The sequence below is a fragment of the Salvelinus namaycush genome, chromosome 7, assembly GCF_016432855.1.
Source record: "Salvelinus namaycush isolate Seneca chromosome 7, SaNama_1.0, whole genome shotgun sequence".
NCBI classification, from domain to species: Eukaryota; Metazoa; Chordata; class Actinopteri; order Salmoniformes; family Salmonidae; genus Salvelinus; species Salvelinus namaycush.
The window spans coordinates 13,193,719-13,214,257 of record NC_052313.1 but is presented as its reverse complement, the minus strand read 5'-3'; the positions used below and the strand labels follow the sequence as shown (position 1 = coordinate 13,214,257).

At 41.5% G+C, this 20,539-nt stretch overlaps 1 protein-coding gene and 1 pseudogene across 1 annotated transcript; both read left to right on the top strand.

The window, feature by feature from the left end:
• The first annotated feature begins 390 nt into the window (after positions 1-390).
• Positions 391-4,965, top strand: LOC120050344 (COP9 signalosome complex subunit 5-like). The gene is made up of 8 exons (XM_038996926.1): positions 391-684; positions 915-1,149; positions 1,329-1,457; positions 1,915-1,980; positions 2,364-2,449; positions 2,722-2,833; positions 3,755-3,903; positions 4,686-4,965. The coding sequence occupies exons 1-8, from the start codon at positions 548-550 to the stop codon at positions 4,774-4,776; spliced, it is 1,005 nt and encodes a 334-aa protein (XP_038852854.1). The 5' UTR covers positions 391-547; the 3' UTR covers positions 4,777-4,965.
• Positions 4,966-9,421: 4,456 nt separating this feature from the next.
• LOC120050612 lies at positions 9,422-20,109 on the top strand (annotated as a pseudogene).
• Positions 20,110-20,539: the final 430 nt, after the last annotated feature.

Sequence of the window (20,539 nt, the reverse complement as noted above, 5' to 3'; positions counted from 1 at the left end):
TTATTTACCATTATTTTACCAGGTAAGAGAGCGCTAAGTTAGCTACAGCAAGCCAATGACATTATTTGCCTTCCTAACCTAATTGAAATGTAAGAATGACTTCGTTTCAAAATAATAAATAAGTGAAAAGCATTCACATATTCCCCCAGAAGATGTCAGTATTACCATTTCTATCAGATCGTCTGTGTTATTTGGACTAAACCATCACGTTAATGGGTTTTCGTGGCTGTTGATGAATACAAGCATAAGTTTATTTGTTAGGGACATGCATTTTTGAATTAATTCGATGATTTTATGTGTATACTCATTAACTGAACAAAAACCCCACGGTCACTTTTTATTTTTTTTAAATGTGTATGTTCCCCTTCCTCATAACATGGTACAGTCCAGTGTCATGGCTCCCTGAACGAATGGATGAGCAAGGGCTACTGCTTTGAGATTATGTTATTATTACAGGTTTTTGAAATATTCCACGTTTGATAGCGCACTAGTTTTCTTTCTAGTATTACTTTATATTTTAGAGAGGTAGTGAGAATAGGTTGTCAACATGGCAGGGAGTAGCATGGCACAGAAAACATGGGAGCTACAAAACAGTATGCAGGAAATTCAGAGCATAGATGAAATATATAAATATGACAAAAAACAACAACAAGAAATCCTTGCTGCGAAGCCATGGACAAAGGAGTAAGTATATATTTGATAAATGATAGATTGTCATTTGTTTTATTTGCAACTGCTTGCTAGTTCCTTGTTTGGCTGAGTTAGCTTGACCAGCTAGCTAACGTTACTAGCTGAAGTTAGCTTGCTAGTTAGCATGTCAACAATGGGAATTCTCCCTGCATTGCAAGCAAGTTAGTGTATGCCATATTAATTCCCTGAACATAATTCACACCAATGTTATTTTTGTCCTATAGTCATCATTACTTCAAATACTGCCAGATATCTGCTCTGGCGCTGCTGAAGATGGTGATGCACGCAAGGTCCGGGGGCAACCTCGAGGTGATGGGGCTGATGCTTGGGAAAGTGGACGGGGAGACCATGAACATCATGGACAGCTTTGCCTTACCCGTGGAGGGCACAGAGACGCGCGTCAACGCCCAGGCTGCGGCTTATGAATACATGGCTGCCTACATTGAGAATGCCAAACAGGTAATATGACTGACTCCTGGAATGAGATTTTAGTCCTTAATGTTGCATAAAAGGATGGATCAAAACACATGACATTTTAGTGAGAACTGTGCTTGTCATTGTTTATCACAATGGTTACATATTGGACACTATCTCTTCATTGTATTGATACTGATTCCTTGCCGTTTGTGAACTGTCAGGTTGGTCGGCTGGAGAACGCTATTGGCTGGTACCACAGTCACCCAGGTTACGGCTGCTGGTTGTCTGGTATAGATGTCAGCACTCAGATGCTCAACCAGCAGTTTCAGGAGCCCTTCGTGGCGGTGGTGGTGAGTACAGTGAAAGATCTGCCCCAACTTCAGCTCATAACGCAATACCCCCAAAATACACATGTTAAAATGTCCATTTGTCTTTTATTAGGCTGCTTCCTAAATACAGTACTTTAGTTTTCCTTTTGAATTTGTGGGTGCAAGGTTATACATGTGTAACTGAGAGGGGTGCAATCAGGTTTAGGCATCCCTTTAGTGGTTGATGATGTATGGTAGTAGTCCACCATGTGCACGGCAAATATTTAGCTTTTGTAACTGTAGATGCTATTTACACTTGATTGGTTTTGCAGGGCTGCAGTGCCAAGGGCATAGGATAATTAAGTGTGTACTTTGACTACACTGGCAGCAGTAGTTGAGAAAAAAACATCACTGCTGGTGGCCGGCTTGGAGTGGTCTCTAGAGACTGTCTGACCTCGGAATACATTTTCCTGTTCTACTGTATATCTCTCCCTCCCAGATCGACCCCACTCGCACCATATCTGCAGGGAAAGTCAATCTTGGCGCCTTCAGAACATACCCCAAGGTAAGGAGTAAAATGCGTTTCTTGCATTAATCTAGTGTTTAGCCTTATTACATGTGGTATTAGACAAGTTAGGCACACAATTACTGCAAATTCAGCATTTTGGTCTCATTTATCGCTCATAAATATATTTGGTCTATTCAGCATACCAAATGGAATATTTATTTTAAAGATTTTGTTGTATCTATAAGTAATACTATTATGATTCATTGTCAACATTTAGTTAATTATTCCTTTTGCAAAATGTGTTTATTAGTGGTTAATTAGTAGTTGGCTGTCTCTCACTATCGAACTGTGCAAATATTTTAAGACTACGTTTCCTCTCAGTAAATATACATTTTCAGATATCATGAGTCTAATACTTGTGTGTTTGTGTTGTTTTTCAGGGTTACAAACCTCCTGATGAGGGACCCTCTGAATATCAGACCATTCCCCTGAACAAGATCGAAGACTTCGGCGTGCACTGCAAACAGTGAGTTTTCATCTTGGACATTTATACTTGAGGCAAACGTATAATATTTAGCATCATCTTGCAAATTGTCTAAGTAAACTTGACATACTTCATATATATATATTATTTATTCATTTATTTTAGGGTTGATGTAGCCTATAACACAAATTCAAGTCATTATGATGTAATAATCCCTTAGTAATGCTGTGGTAAATAAAAAGGTAGTATTTTCTTCATTTAATTTACATTGTTTATTTATTCACTAAGTGCCGTGGCCTTGTTTGTTTGTTTAGGTATTATGCCTTGGAGGTGACTTATTTCAAGTCTTCCCTTGATCGAAAATTACTGGAGCTCCTCTGGAATAAATACTGGGTCAACACTCTGAGCTCTTCAAGTCTTCTGACGGTAAGTGTTTGGAATTTAACTCTAAATCAAGCAATGCTACATTTGTGGAACCCTTTTGTTTACAAATAGATATGTAACCATACTATGCCGAGTCAAGGAGCAGCCAAAATATATGATGTGTGTTTCTTACATATTAATGACAATCCCTTTCTTTATTTAGACCATTATAATAATTTTATATGGCCCGGGGGGGTCTTCTATTTTCCAAAAAGTCACTTGTACAGATTTACAAACATAGGTTAATTAATATAACTGAGGCCACCATGTTAATCTTTAAAAAAAAATATCTATGTGTTGGAGATGTGGTGATACAGATGCCGCTGTGGTTCACCGTGGATCATCTCCCTTGTTGCCAATACTTTCTAGAGATTGAAAGCCCCCAGTGAATTCCCATTGTGGATGCTAAACAGTCTCTAAAGGCAGCAGACTATCCAAACAGTGGACTCTGGTCATTCTGGATGAAGATGGATTGACTAGTTGTCAGGAGTTGACTGGTCCATTGGTGAAGGGCTTTGTCAGTCACTACACTGTCACCACAGTCTGGCTCCCTATCATTGTCTCCTAATTACCTGCTCCATGGAACACAAGGCCTCACCTTAGGCAAACCTTTTCACCGAACCCCTTTCACGGCGACTTGACAAGCCATTTAATCCATTAACAAGTTCGACATATTGTAACTGTTTAATAGAATGTCTCAGTAGTGGTGAAGAAAATAGGGTGGTGGTGAAATTATGCATGAACATTGTGTGTGTGTGTAAAGAAAGAATGAAAGAAAGCCCACACATGGGTATATAGGCTACTGCTTCCACATACTTTGATTAACTTAATCACAATACGCAGATATGCTTTCATCTGATCATGGTACATGACAATATAACATATTGGTACATAATCCAATGTGTGTGTGTGTGTCCTCCCCAGAATTCAGAGTACACCACGGGCCAGGTGTTTGACCTGTCTGAGAAACTGGAGCAGTCGGAGGCTCAGCTTGGAAGAGGAAGCTTCATGCTTGGCCTGGACACACACGACAGGAAGTCCGAGGATAAACTGGCCAAAGCAACACGAGACAGGTACAGCAGCGCTCCTCCACTCCTGTTATCTATCTAATTTAGATCTTGTTTATTCTGCATTTACATTTACTTGTAATTATTTATTTGGCTTCCAGGCCTAGAGATTATTTAGTGAATGATTTAATGCATTGATCTCTAAAATTGGCATGGCACCATATATCACACTATGTTTGTTCATGTTTTGCAGTATTGACAGACTGGATTGGATTGTTGATAATGCCCTATGTACTGTTACGATAAAGATTTCTACTGATATTATTGACAACCGTAAACCAATTTGAGTTGCTGTTAAACACACCATTTAAATATACAACTGACACAGAGAAACCAATTGTTCCTACCCCATAATAGAATCATTGTTCCGTATTCACAAAGCTTCTCATAGTAGGAATTTTGATCTGGTAACATTTTTGCCTTTCTGATGAACACGATCAATGGAAAATGTAAATCTCTGGTCTGCTTAGGCCTACGCCATGTACTACTCTAAGTTATAGAATCTCTGTATTATTACTATGTTTTGTAACCATTTTGATCACATATTATTTGTGTGTAGATGCAATGGGAATACTTAGTTACTTAGCAGGTAGAGTTGTCCTACCTACCTATTCAAGGTCTGCTTATTATTTATACAATGGTTGTTGTTTATTGAGTTTTTCTCCCGTGAATGCAACACCTATCTGTTTGTTTATCTGACCTGTCTGTTGATGGATAGGACGTCTGTGTCACCGCTTCATGTCCAGAGAGAAACGGAACTTTCCTCTTTTTTTTCCTGGCTATTCTAGCTGTAAGACGACAATTGAGGCGATCCATGGTCTGATGTCTCAAGTCATCAAGCATAAGCTCTTCAATCAAATCAACACGTCTGCTATCTAAGCTCGAAAGTCAAAGTGGAGTCACCCCTCATGTGTGTATTACTATTTAGATTCTGGTTAGCAGGATGATCTTTCAATTATTATCTGAGGAAGGTTTATTGGTTTTATCTTCAGCTATTCTTTAGTGTGAGTGATTGATCTCAACTTATGTCCACATAAGTGTATGAATAAATAGTGTTGTTAAAATGTATCTACGTTAGTTTTCCTTCCTTGACTTGAAGTATCACCATTTTCATTGAACAATTCCTGAGGTTGGTGAACCATATTGTTTTGACTGAATTGCTTCCAACTTTAGTTAATGTATTTTCTTATTTGTGAATGCTTGCAGACTTTTGAAAGGTATTCTCCTTTGGGTTCAACATGACATAGCACTGTGACATGTTCATGTCCCATGGCTGTTAGGTATTGGCTAGAGTAGACTACACACACACACCCTCGCAGCACGACTTAACACTTTAACAAAGACCATGGTATATTACTACATAACAAAACCTACAACCAGTCAGCCAGTCATTTCAACTCTGGCCAGTCATATCATTACATAATGGAACAACAAACTCAAGCCGCTGCATCGGCTCAAACGTAAACACTGGCTGGCATGGTCGAGAAGTCTCTGCGGAGCGGCTTTCGGTGCAAGTTGTCTCTCTGTAGTACACAATCCTTCAGGATTGTCAAGTCGTCAAGTCGAGCCGTGGCAATGATGCAGCCCAGAAACAGGAGCCGTGCACACTGGAGTCTATTCACCCAACCCGTCTGCTCTACATCGAAGCAGACAGTCTGCTTTTCCTTACACACTGCAGCCCTGGCACCGTTTAATGTCATCATTCTTTTTCTTGTAGTATTATCATGGTGGAATGTATATTTTTGATGCAAAATTGCCGAGGCGGGGAACCATATTTGGTGTACTTTGAATGGGTCTGCATTTCCTCATGTACATGAGCTTTGGCATCAATTCTTGTAATGATTTTCTTTTTACATTCTTTTGATGTTATTATAATGGGTGAAGTGTGTATCCTAAAGTGTTTTAGAAAGAGGAAACTTATTGAATTATGTTAAATGTAATTTGAGTTTTTGGAATTAACAACAGGAAACAATTGGCTTTACCCTCACATTGAATGCTCTGTAGCTAGTGGTTTTAAGTGCATTACAGTACTGTTACTGTTATAGCTAAATACTGTTATGGCTAGATGGTCAACAAGTATATGGAACGTGCTGTCTTAGTAGGGGTTTTACCTAATGCAAGGTTTGTAAATGATCATTTAAATATAAGACCAGTGTTCCGTACATGTCATTCTTATGGTCGTCACCAGATGAACATTCAGATGCTTCGCTAACAGTGGAAACAAGTAAATGTGAATTCCAATGAAGGCCGACCGACAACCAAGCATTCAATACTATTGCTAAGATGTTACTGAATTAACATTTATTTTAATTAAGCGTACACTTAATATGTTTTCTATTATCTATGAAACAGTGGAATTGCACCTCATTTGGTGAGTTCATCGAAAATACTTTACAATAATAAACAGGGGTGATGTAATAGTGATTTTAAAAAACTAGGCCTAACTGAAGTTCTGAGAACAGAGGATTGATAAGGCTATGATGAATAGCTATTTATTACTGGGCACCTATAGGCCCTGAGGAACAAATTACCCTGCAGAAGTCCAAGGATATTGTTTACTTTGGATCTCAGAATATGCTCAACAAGCATGGTGTAGGCTATAATGAAGGGGGTTGGAACTCACTCATTGCCCTAGAGTGGAGCTATGTGGGGGAAAGAAGGGCCTATAGCGCTACATTTCCTCCCTGCCAAGTGCTCTGCATGCATAAGTAGAGGCAAGTCACTCAGTCGCAGGAAGCCGGGGCCTTGACATTATATAACAATGCACGGGTCACTGCTGAGACTCGCTGAGCCAATCGCACTGCAACCCCAGCCTGCCTGGCGCGTTATACGCATTATTACTGGGAGCAATGTGATCTTGGCTGGAGAGAAGAGGAGAAACTAATAAACATGGTGTCGGGTTACGTCATGTACATGTCTGCAGGCACTACAGTCTACAGGCCTCAGGGATAGCTGCAGGATCTGTTTACTGTTTGCGTGTGTGTGTGCCTGTCTGAGATGTTCCACACTATTTGATCTTTATTTAACCTTTGACCTCATTGAAAATAATCATGGCCATAAAAGATTTTACATTCCACCACTGGAAAGGCAAAACGGTTTTTATTTCAGAGGTCTACAATACCACACAAGTAGCTGATCATTAGAAAGGTACATAAAAGACCACATGATTCATGGTGTTGGAATGGAATAGTTTTAGACTATTTCTGAAGAAAGGAAAAGTGCTGAAAGGAAATTAGCTTGTTTCATTCTGGCTTTCTTTATATTTATCCAATATTTTTCAATTTACTCAGCGAGGAAAGTCTGGCCCAAAATATGTTTTTCACGAGGATGTGAAAAGCGATCCAATTCACAAATATTTTGGATGCAAATATACACATTTATTCAAATCTAGATACCAATGGCAAAAACAGTGATATACTCAAACTGTGATTCATTCTGAGGGGATTTTACATAAATTAACAAAATAACATTTGATTGTGATCATTTAAATAATTGATTAAACCTATTGATACAATCATTACATTGAATTATCTTTCACAGAAAATTGAACAATCTAAAGGAAATGTTTTGTTTTACCTGCATGCTGACTGCAGCAATAATGCACTGCATAGCCAATTATTTTCTACCACTTCCTTTGTGAATTCCTATGTTTGTTCTAGATCATTTTACTTTTGGGTCCACATTTAACTGAAATGTACTATAAGAATAATAATATATATTTTTACATTGATAACAGCCTGTATTTGGTCATTTTTCACAACTGTCATAGTCGAAAATATTTGTTTTTGTAGTTAAATACAACAGAGCGTTGACAAGAATGAAATGCATGAATACAGGCAACCATTGTAAGTAATTAGTAATGAGCAGAATATCAATTTATCTTTCTGACTTCAACTGCACGCGGTACACAATTTGATTGACACTTGTGTAAACCATAGACATAAGGTGTAAACAGCTCGTGCTCGAAAACTCAACTAAATCCATGGTTGTTAATTAGCCTACTCAAGATAATAGAAGCAAAGTAACATTTCCGTTTCATAATTTTATTGCATAGGAAAGGATATATTTGATCACTGGGCGGAAAATTAGTTGTGGTATGCCATAAAAACATAAAGAAGAAGTACTTTACGCAGCTTTGGCGCGTTGTCCCCATGGCAATCATTCCAACAAGGATATCCACAGACCACACGAGTGTGAATTTATTCATCTCACCCCGCGTCTTTAGTCTCTTTATCATAACATTACAAGGAGGACACGTGCATATACTACAGAGGTAGCTAGATTTGTATTTACTTTGCAAGTTTCTTTTTTGATGGCTAAGTTAGCGCTGACAGCTTTGTTGACAGCCTAACGTTTAGCTAGCCTGCATTGCTAGGTTGCTAGCTAACGTTAGTAGTTGCTACAGAAAATATGTGAATGAATGTGGCCTTGAATTTATCCTGTAAGTTAACTGCTGCTAGTGTTAGTGTCAGTTTTGCACATGATTAACTGCTGTCCGTCGAGTCCCGAGGGCTACACTGATCTTGTTGTTGCCCACGGGAGATCTCATCTCAATCGATCGAAGGCCCTCCATTCATGTCAACTCTGCCTCGGCTCGTGCCCTGAGATCAAGTTTAGAAAATACTTGTTGTCACACTCTGATCTGTGTGTGTGTGTGTGTGCGCGTGTTTTTCTCTCAACAGAAGTGTGTGCATACTGGAATTGAGGCAAAAGGCATAAAGCCTTGCTCATGAGGGATTGTGACTGGTGAGCAGAGAAGGACATCTATACTTCTCGATGTCGTCATTGAGAGAGAGAAAATCACATGCACGTTTAGATCTGGTCTCAGGGTCTAGCTAATAAACAACCCCCTGGGGTGTCAGCAGGCCTGCTTGGGGAATAGATGGCCTGCTCTGGGAATGGATGGCCTGATTGGGGCATAGATGGCCTGCTCGGGGAATAGATGGCCTGATTGAGGCATAGATGGCCTGCTTGGGGAATAGATGGCCTGCTTGGGGAATAGATGGCCTGCTTGGGGAATAGATGGCTTGCTTGGGGAATATATTGCCTGCTTGGGGAATAGACGCCATGCTTTGGGGATATATGGCCTGCCTGTAGAGTAGGCGGCCTGCTTTGGGGATATATGGCCTTTTTGGGGAATATATGGCCTGTTTGGTGAATATATGGCCTGCCTGTGGAGTAGACGGCCTGCTTTAATAATAGATGGCCTGCTTGGGAAACAGATGGCCTGCTTGGGGAATAGATGGCATGCTTGGGGAAAAGGTTTCAATTAGGGCTATTTATATCCCTCTTTACTTTAATGAGCTCTTAAAGTGTAAAATATTTAATTGAGGTAATATATTTTTGAATCTGTCATATACTTACTTTTTTGTGGAAAGCCTCCAATGACATTTATTTTCCTTTGACTTTACTCTTTACAGCTAGCTTATTCACTTCCCTTTTTCAGATGTTTCTGGTGGTTGTGTGAACGCTTGGCTGAAGCTGAAAAGCATCCACTCTGAGGCAGGGTCTGTGACGAGCCATCATGGTCCGCCTCACCATGGATCTGATTGCCAAATCCAGCTACCATTTGAAAATCAAGAGAAGCTACTCCCTCCCACTCTACCTCAAGAAACTCACTCACCTGAACTTTTCTAACAAGAACATAGTGGACATTGTAAGTACGATACTACAGTTACCAAAATTAATATAGGCCAGCTATGTTTTGTTTCTGTGCTTCTCTCTTTTAGCTTCTAATGCGCAGGACGTTGGTGGCACCTTCATTGGGGAGGACGAGCTTGTGGTCATGGCTGGAGTGGAATAGATGGAATGGTATGAAATACATCAAACACGTGGTTTCCTTGTTGTTTGATGCCATTCCATTTGCTCCGTCCTCCCCTCAGCAGCCTCCAATGTTCTAATGGTAGGGAAATCTTCTTTGTTTGTGAACGTATGTGTTGCAGGAAGATCTCTCCATGTGCAGAAACCTTATAGTCCTCTACCTGTACGACAATAAGATCACCCAGATCTGCAACTTGGGCTTTGCCTCAAACCTCACACACCTATATATGCAGAGCAACAACATCTCTCACGTAGATAACCTCTACGACCTGCAGGAGCTCTCCAAGCTGTGAGTAGGAGCTTGTCCTGTGTATCCAGTTGAAATGTTTTTCACTGTCTGTGTTAAAGCTTTGGCGATACATTCATCTGTTTTCCACTGTCTGTGTTAAAGCTTTGGCGATACATTCATCTGTTTTCAACTGTCTGTGTTAAAGCTTTGGCGATACATTCATCTGTTTTTCACTGTCTGTGTTAAAGCTTTGGCGATACATTCATCTGTTTTCCACTGTCTGTGTTCAAATGTCCATGTTTCTCCATTCCTGGGTGTTTGTCTTTCCGTGCATGTGTGTACATCTCAATCTTATGTTTGTGTGTGTGTGTGTGTGTCTCTCTCCGTGCCATATCAGCTACCTGGAGGGAAACAGCATCACGGTGGTGGGGGGGTTAGAGGAGCTGAAGGAGTTCTACCTGGAGGGAAACAGCATCACGGTGGTGGGGGGGGGGGGGGGGGGTTAGAGGAGCTGAAGGAGTTCTACCTGGAGGGAAACAGCATCACGGTGGTGGGGGGGTTAGAGGAGCTGAAGGAGTTCTACCTGGAGGGAAACAGCATCACGGTGGTGGGGGGGGGGGGGGTTAGAGGAGCTGAAGGAGTTCTACCTGGAGGGAAACAGCATCACGGTGGTGGGGGGGGGGGGGGGTTAGAGGAGCTGAAGGAGTTCTACCTGGAGGGAAACAGCATCATGGTGGTGGGGGGGTTAGGGGAGCTGAAGGAGTTCTACCTGGAGGGAAACAGCATCACGGTGGGGGGGGGGGGGGGGGGTTAGAGGAGCTGAAGGAGTTCTACCTGGAGGGAAACAGCATCATGGTGGTGGGGGGGTTAGAGGAGCTGAAGGAGTTCTACCTGGAGGGAAACAGCATCACGGTGGTGGGGGGGTTAGAGGAGCTGAAGGAGTTCTACCTGGAGGGAAACAGCATCACGGTGGTGGGGGGGTTAGAGGAGCTGAAGGAGTTCTACCTGGAGAGAAACAGCATCACGGTGGTGGGTGGGGGGGGGGGGGGTTAGAGGAGCTGAAGGAGTTCTACCTGGAGAGAAACAGCATCATGGTGGTGGGGGGGGTTAGAGGAGCTGAAGGAGTTCTACCTGGAGTGAAACAGCATCACGGTGGTGGGGGGGGGGTTAGAGGAGCTGAAGGAGTTCTACCTGGAGGGAAACAGCATCACAGTGGTGGGGGGGTTAGAGGAGCTGAAGGAGTTCTACCTGGAGGGAAACAGCATCACGGTGGTGGGGGGGTTAGAGGAGCTGAAGGAGTTCTACCTGGAGTGAAACAGCATCACGGTGGTGGGGGGGGGTTAGAGGAGCTGAAGGAGTTCTACCTGGAGGGAAACAGCATCACGGTGGTGGGGGGGTTAGAGGAGCTGAAGGAGTTCTACCTGGAGGGAAACAGCATCACAGTGGTGGGGGGGTTAGAGGAGCTGAAGGAGTTCTACCTGGAGGGAAACAGCATCATGGTGGTGGGGGGGTTAGAGGAGCTGAAGGAGTTCTACCTGGAGGGAAACAGCATCACGTGGTGGGGGGGGGTTAGAGGAGCTGAAGGAGTTCTACCTGGAGGGAAACAGCATCACGGTGGTGGGGGGGTTAGAGGAGCTGAAGGAGTTCTACCTGGAGGGAAACAGCATCACAGTGGTGGGGGGGTTAGAGGAGCTGAAGGAGTTCTACCTGGAGGGAAACAGCATCATGGTGGTCGGGGGGTTAGAGGAGCTGAAGGAGTTCTACCTGGAGGGAAACAGCATCACGTGGTGGGGGGGGGTTAGAGGAGCTGAAGGAGTTCTACCTGGAGGGAAACAGCATCACGGTGGTGGGGGGGTTAGAGGAGCTGAAGGAGTTCTACCTGGAGAGAAACAGCATCACGGTGGTGATGGGGGGGTTAGAGGAGCTGAAGGAGTTCTACCTGGAGGGAAACAGCATCACGGTGGTGATGGGGGGGGGGGGGGGGGGGGGTTAGAGGAGCTGAAGGAGTTCTACCTGGAGGGAAACAGCATCACGTGGTGGGGGGGTTAGAGGAGCTGAAGGAGTTCTACCTGGAGAGAAACAGCATCACGGTGGTGATGGGGGGGTTAGAGGAGCTGAAGGAGTTCTACCTGGAGGGAAACAGCATCACGGTGGTGATGGGGGGGGGGGGGGGGGGGGGGTTAGAGGAGCTGAAGGAGTTCTACCTGGAGGGAATCAGCATCACGTGGTGGGGGAGTTAGAGGAGCTGAAGGAGTTCTACCTGGAGGGAAACAGCATCACGGTGGTGGGGGGGGGTTAGAGGAGCTGAAGGAGTTCTACCTGGAGGGAAACAGCATCACGTGGTGGGGGGGTTAGAGGAGCTGAAGGAGTTTTACCTGGAGGGCCAGAGACTGCCCAGTGGGGAGAAGCCACTCTTTGACCCCAGGACTCTCTTCTCCCTCGCTGTAAGACCCAATAACAAACCAACTACATCACCAACCACATCCTACAGTAATTGAAATTGTTTCAGCTCATTTCACACCACAATTTACAATTTAAATGCAGGTTGTGCGTGTGCACCAGGATTCCACCATTGATCTCATGTTGCTCTTTATCAGTAATGTCATAATTTCCATCTCTGAGCAATCAGACCATATGTATATGTTCACAATCTGCCTTATGTCCTTGTCTGGAAAAGGTCTCTCAGATTTCCGTAAGGAAACTGGTCCCTGTAAAAGCGGTATTGTGCTGAGTTTGATGATGTTAAAGAGAGCTCTGTGGCACTTTCTGGTTTCACAGATCAACCAGGGCTGTTTACTCCTTAGACTCTGGTTAAACAAACTGCAAATCTCACATTCTTGTTTATTTTGATAACTAAAGAAATTGCAGCGCAAATGTAAGAGCTCCAGCTTTTTATCAATGGAACTGAAACTAAGATGAATACCAAATTTGAACAGGCGTATTTAATACAACAGCATTTAATAGAACCAAAGCAATCTATTGAACCATTTTACAGTGTTAATCAAGGATCAATAATATATACTGGTTATAAATATTATTTAAGTAGTTGTTCAAATGTTTTGCCATTGTATTTACAAAGTAGATTATCTTTGCAGGAGTCTTTAGGTGTCTTGAATATCAACAGGAACAACATAGATGATGTCAGAGATCTTGCCGTTCTAAAGAAACACACATTTCTTTGCTGCAGACAACCAGCTACAGGACATGCAGGTACATTTCCTCATGAAAGCACTACTACTGATGGAACTAATACCAGTCGCCACTTACTCTACTCTTTACCAACGTGACAAAAGTGTCAACTGTGAGAATGTTGTGCGATCAAAATAATTACCCACATCACCAACTGCGTGGCGTTGTGTATCAAAATCAATATGCTCGCTATAAGAGGATCAGGGTAACATGAACGTAGCAGCGCTGCCCTCTGTAAGTGATGTGTGAAATGATATGGAGAGCAGAGCGCTAAAGAACCAAATCTTGCAAATCCCGCCAGAGGTTCCCAGTCTCTGCGACTCGCACAGGGTCAGAATTATTCAACAAATCAGCGGCCTGGTCCCCCAGGACTGCCCTCGCTGACAGCTTTAAAACAAGCGCAAGTTTCTCTCCTTTCTTAGGAGGCTGATTTTTCCTCTTTCTCTGTGAGTCCAGCATTTGATACCTCCTCCCCAGCAGTACCATTGAACTTGATGGGAGATTCATTAAAAGCAAAGATATGGTTTCTGCTCGCTGTGTTGACCTTGAAAAACGAACTGCTGTGCGTTCCTGAGGCTCCACTTCTGAGGGATTAAAAAAAATCTCTTTATGGATCTGAAAGGCTTAATGGCTGAATTATTTTAAAAAGCCATTTCTTGATCCACACTATAATGTCACTTTGGGACATGGCATTGAAAGCACACTGTTAGCGTGGGTAACATTGGCACTCAACATAAATGATATTCCACTGAGAAGAGCAGCCCTCTGCAGGTAATTGCTGTACATGTGTCAGAGGAAGCTTTCATGTTCTCATATTTAGTGGATATCTCCTTTAATTTATACAACCCCTCTGCCACTATTGATCCTGCAAAGACAGCACCATGAAGGATCAATCCCTCCTTCAGCCCAGTGTGGTCAGAATCCCCAGGAAGCATTATGGATTTTTAAAATAGATTATGACAGGCAGTCAGCCAGGGTGACAAATGGGCTGGTATCTACCGAGGCTGTTAGCACTGCAAGAGGACCAGGGAGGACAGGGGAATCGAAGTGCTGGTCAAATACAGGTTCATAACTGGCCAATCATTAAGTCCAGTGAGGAACCAGGGCCCAGCAGCCCAGCACAGTGCTCATCCAGCCTAGGCCGCTCTAGTCTTCGCGCCCCCGCGTGGGGGGCAATTTGGCGCTGGGCCGCTCCTCGCCAGGGCCCTTGTGAGTGACGGCCCTGACACGATCATTTATCAAAGCCTGGGAGCGCGCCGCGCCGAGGGGTCCCCTCTGAACTGATTGCAGCGCGGGCTGGAAAAGTGGAAGCGCTTTGGCCGAGACAGGAAGGCAATGAACAATCAGAGCGTGTCCAGAGAGTATTCATATTTCCAGGCTTGGATTAATGTGCCTTTAGATAAACATACACTGCGGGGCAGGCAACACGCTTATTAGTCACATGACACCAGTGACTGTTTATTAAAACAAGCTGATGTGTTGTTTGCACCTTTTCTCTTGGACTTTGCTCTTGGCAGTACAACCTTTGAATCGTGTTGTTGTTTTTGCTGATAGTATGACCTTCCCACTGGAGAGTGGTTTGTGTGGTTTGTTGATTACATTCATTGTATGACTTCTTATACATTGTTGAATGTACAGTCTGTAGATGCATTATAAATGGATACTTACGAGTCCTCCATATTCACTTCCTCAAAGGTTGAAGTGCCACTTTGTTTCCACACTTTGTCACGTAAAGACTGTACAGAGACTCTACAATGGTATATAGTGTCCAACCTCTATACATTTGTAAGTACAGTATGTTCAACATAAGTATTTATCTTGTGTGCTTTCAGGATTTAGAGGGGGTGTTGAGTCAATGGCCTCTGCTGCATCGAATGGATTTGAGTGGAAATCCTGTCTGCCACAAACCACAGTACGGAGACAGGCTGATAACTGTGTGCAAAAGACTGGGTGAGTAAATGACCGCTGGCCGCACACCGCCACCAAAATGACCGTAGGAATTGTATTATGCATTTTACATGAGGATGTTTCAAATAACTGATGCCTTTGACCTAATTCGCTACAATTGCAGAAAATATATCTGCTCTAAAACACATATGGTACGGAAATTAATTGTAGACGATAGTAATATTGTTTTTGTAGAGGAACTTGATGGGAAGTAAATTAACGAGTTGTCCAGGCAGTTCCATATTAACTGGAAAGCGTTGAAAGACGGCAAGAAAAAATGGAAAGATGAAAGAATGATGACCAGCCAGATCACCTATTCCTTTACTGGTAAGATAATGTACTGTTATATCCAGATCACCTATCCCTTTACTGGTAAGATAATGTACTGTTATATCCAGATCACCTATCCCTTCACTGGTAAGATCATTTACTGTTATATCCAGATCACCTATCCCTTTACGGGTAAGATAATGTACTGTTATATCCAGATCACCTATCCCTTTACGGGTAAGATAATGTACTGTTATATCCAGATCACCTATCCCTTTACGGGTAAGATAATGTACTGTTATATCCAGATCACCTATCCCTTTACTGGTAAGATAATGTACTGTTATATCCAGATCACCTATCCCTTTACAGGTAAGATAATGTACTGTTATATCCAGATCACCTATCCCTTTACTGGTAAGATAATGTACTGTTATATCCAGATCACCTATCCCTTTACGGGTAAGATAATGTACTGTTATATCCAGATCACCTATCCCTTTACTGGTAAGATAATGTACTGTTATATCCAGATCACCTATCCCTTTACTGGTAAGATAATGTACTGTTATATCCAGATCACCTATCCCTTTACTGGTAAGATAATGTACTGTTATATCTTTATGACCGGCCAGATCACCTATGCCTTTACTGGTAAGATAACGTACTGTTATATCCAGATCACCTATCCCTTTACGGGTAAGATAATGTACTGTTATATCTAGATCACCTGTCCCTTTACTGGTAAGATAATGTACTGTTATATCCAGATCACCTATCCCTTTACTGGTAAGATAATGTACTGTTATATCTTTATGACCAGCCAGATCCCCTATCCCTTTACTGGTAAGATCATTTACTATTATATCCAGATCACCTATCCCTTCACTGGTAAGATCATTTACTGTTATATCCAGATCACCTATCCCTTCACTGGTAAGATCATTTACTGTTATATCCAGATCACCTATCCCTTCACTGGTAAGATAATGTACTGTTATATCCAGATCACCTATCCCTTTACTGGTAAGATAATGTACTGTTATATCTTTATGACCGGCCAGATCACCTATGCCTTTACTGGTAAGATAATGTACTGTTATATCCAGATCCCCTATCCCTTTACGGGTAAGATAATGTACTGTTATATCCAGATCACCTATCCCTTTACTGGTAAGATAATGTACTGTTAAATCTTTATGACCGGCCAGATCACCTATGCCTTTACTGGTAAGATAATGTACTGTTATATCCAGATCACCTATCCCTTTACTGGTAAGATAATGTACTGTTATATCCAGATCACCTATCCCTTCACTGGTAAGATAATGTACTGTTATATCCAGATCACCTATCCCTTTACTGGTAAGATCATGTACTGTTATATCTTTATGACCGGCCAGATCACCTATGCCTTTACTGGTAAGATAATGTACTGTTATATCCAGATCCCCTATCCCTTTACGGGTAAGATAATGTACTGTTATATCCAGATCACCTATCCCTTTACTGGTAAGATAATGTACTGTTAAATCTTTATGACCGGCCAGATCACCTATGCCTTTACTGGTAAGATAATGTACTGTTATATCCAGATCACCTATCCCTTTACTGGTAAGATAATGTACTGTTATATCCAGATCACCTATCCCTTCACTGGTAAGATCATTTACTGTTATATCCAGATCACCTATCCCTTTACAGGTAAGATAATGTACTGTTATATCCAGATCACCTGTCCCTTCACTGGTAAGATCATTTACTGTTATATCCAGATCACCTATCCCTTTACTGGTAAGATAATGTACTGTTATATCCAGATCACCTATCCCTTTACTGGTAAGATAATGTACTGTTATATCCAGATCACCTATCCCTTCACTGGTAAGATCATTTACTGTTATATCCAGATCACCTATCCCTTTACTGGTAAGATAATGTACTGTTATATCCAGATCACCTATCCCTTTACGGGTAAGATAATGTACTGTTATATCCAGATCACCTATCCCTTTACGGGTAAGATAATGTACTGTTATATCTTTATGACCGTCCAGATCACCTATCCCTTTACTGGTAAGATAATGTACTGTTATATCCAGATCACCTATCCCTTTACGGGTAAGATAATGTACTGTTATATCCAGATCACCTATCCCTTCACTGGTAAGATCATTTACTGTTATATCCAGATCACCTATCCCTTCACTGGTAAGATCATTTACTTTTATATCCAGATCACCTATGCCTTTACTGGTAAGATAATGTACTGTTATATCCAGATCACCTATCCCTTCACTGGTAAGATCATTTACTGTTATATCCAGATCCCCTATCCCTTTACTGGTAAGATAATATACTGTTATATCCAGATCACCTATCCCTTTACTGGTAAGATAATGTACTGTTATATCCAGATCCCCTATCCCTTTACTGGTAAGATAATATACTGTTATATCCAGATCCCCTATCCCTTTACTGGTAAGATAATATACTGTTATATCCAGATCACCTATCCCTTTACTGGTAAGATAATGTACTGTTATATCCAGATCCCCTATCCCTTTACAGGTAAGATAATGTACTGTTATATCCAGATCACCTATCCCTTTACGGGTAAGATAATGTACTGTTATATCCAGATCACCTATCCCTTTACAGGTAAGATAATGTACTGTTATATCCAGATCACCTATCCCTTTACTGGTAAGATCATTTACTGTTATATCCAGATCACCTATGCCTTTACTGGTAAGATAATGTACTGTTATATCCAGATCACCTATCCCTTTACAGGTAAGATAATGTACTGTTATATCCAGATCACCTATCCCTTTACGGGTAAGATAATGTACTGTTATATCCAGATCACCTATCCCTTTACTGGTAAGATAATGTACTGTTATATCCAGATCACCTATCCCTTTACAGGTAAGATAATGTACTGTTATATCCAGATCACCTATCCCTTTACGGGTAAGATAACGTACTGTTATATCCAGATCACCTATCCCTTTACAGGTAAGATAATGTACTGTTATATCCAGATCACCTATCCCTTTACTGGTAAGATAATATACTGTTATATCCAGATCCCCTATCCCTTTACTGGTAAGATAATGTACTGTTATATCCAGATCACCTATCCCTTTACAGGTAAGATAATGTACTGTTATATCCAGATCACCTATCCCTTTACGGGTAAGATAATGTACTGTTATATCCAGATCACCTATCCCTTTACAGGTAAGATAATGTACTGTTATATCCAGATCACCTATCCCTTTACGGGTAAGATAATATACTGTTATATCTTTATGACCGTCCAGATCACCTATCCCTTTACTGGTAAGATAATGTACTGTTATATATTTTTGCATCCTTCTGATAATAGAGACATACAGAACAAATTTTTCAACCTCCATATTATTGACAGCAGTAATGAAGAACCTCTTATTACAAATATTTAAGAGACACTCAATTTGTCAGAACTTTAAAAAGTTAATATCCCATGTTACCGCCATACACTTTTCTCTAAGGTCCACCGCACCGCAGTCCCTACTTTGGTCCTTTTGTGTGTGTGTCCGAAGTATTGTCAGAACTGTGACAAGGTGTGTGTGTGTGTGTGTGTGTGTGTGTGTGTGTGTGTGTGTGTGTGTGTGTGTGTGTGTGTGTGTGTGTGTGTGTGTGTGTGTGTGTGACTTTGTGTGTGTTGCATCAGACTTCCACATGGGCCCCCATTCTTCATACAACTATAACTACGGCAACACCCTGGGCAAGAAGAATCCTCTGGAGGGGGCGACCCAGCAGGTAGGTCCACTCGGAACACTCACAACTGAACAGCGCAGCAATGAGGTACCGTAACAATCTATATTTCTATCATCCATATGAAACATTAATGAAAAAGAGATTGAACGAGTCAAAAACTTGCTGGATGTTGCATATTTATTAAAGGTCCAATGCAGTTGTTTTTAAAAAATCTCAAAATCATTTCTGGGTAACAATTAAGTACCTTAATGTGTTTGTTTGTAAAAGTAAAATGGTCAAAAAAAAACAAAAATGGCCTTTAAAAGGGGAAACAGTACAGTAGTGGAAAAGTAAGAAGATAAAGTGGCAGCAGCAGCAAAGGTTTCAGATCAAGATATCATCATTGCCTGTCACCAATACAATCAATTAAATGGTCTCTTTGGTCATTTATTAGTACAGTTTTGTAATACATCCATATGGGACACAACATTGTGGAAACATTCTGTGTTTTTAGACTGTTCAATATGACAGATTTAGAATACAGTGGCTCTTCCCACCCATGTTTGATAATTGATTAATTTCTTCATTCATTCATTCATACAAAAATTAGAGCCAAATATATATCTCAGTTTGAAAAAGAACGTGTATTTAGTTGGTATAAGTGATTTAAACATCAACATGTTTCACTTAACTGTTTGTTTCCTTTTGTATACATGCTTGACGAATGGCCTGCTATTTGTCAAATGCTTATTCTTTCGGGGCAAATAAACACTTTTCTTTCCTGCTGTCGGCCTGGGGTTGACCATCAGTACAATATAAAAAGTTCATACAGTGGCTTTCTCTTTAATAGCCAATATACATTGCTTTATACTTTTTCATACCATATCCCACTTAAACATGATTTAAAGAGGTTGATGGTCACTTACTGGTCAGCTTTCTCTCTGTTCTCCCAGGCCACGGAACCTGAAGAAAGTCTGAGGCCTGTGAGACAGACATGCCAGCTCTGCTAACACACACACACACACTCTGATGACCCTCTCACGTCTGACTCTTACCTTGCACACAACACATAGCCTACCACTGCTGTCGTCACACATTAGGAGCAGACCTGACCCCTGAAAAGCTCACTAGTAATTTCGTTTTTTAAATATTTTATATTTTGTACATCAATGATAGTTGGTTTTGCCTGTTTGTTGTGTGTACCTAAGTGTACTTGATAAGAATGTTTAAAATACCTGGATTTTGGAGTGTAAGATTTTAGAGTGCGATGTGTTTATTTATGAATTCCCCTGAATGCCAAAGAAGGGTGTTTTCCTATGGTGTGTCCATGCTGGGAAGTCTCAATTTCACTTTATAAAAATTATTTATAGGATTTTTCAAATTACATCACCAATTTGGGAAGTTATATCCCATAACTCTATATCGAATAAATCCACATTA

Bases quoted from the DNA above. Each gene is read 5' to 3' on its own strand.
- LOC120050344 (XM_038996926.1), top strand. From the start codon at position 548: ATGGCAGGGAGTAGCATGGCACAGAAAACATGGGAGCTACAAAACAGT. The intron at 2,834-3,754 runs GTAAGTGTTTGG...TGTCCTCCCCAG, and splicing joins GCTCTTCAAGTCTTCTGACG to AATTCAGAGTACACCACGGG. The intron at 3,904-4,685 runs GTACAGCAGCGC...TGGCTATTCTAG, and splicing joins GCCAAAGCAACACGAGACAG to CTGTAAGACGACAATTGAGG.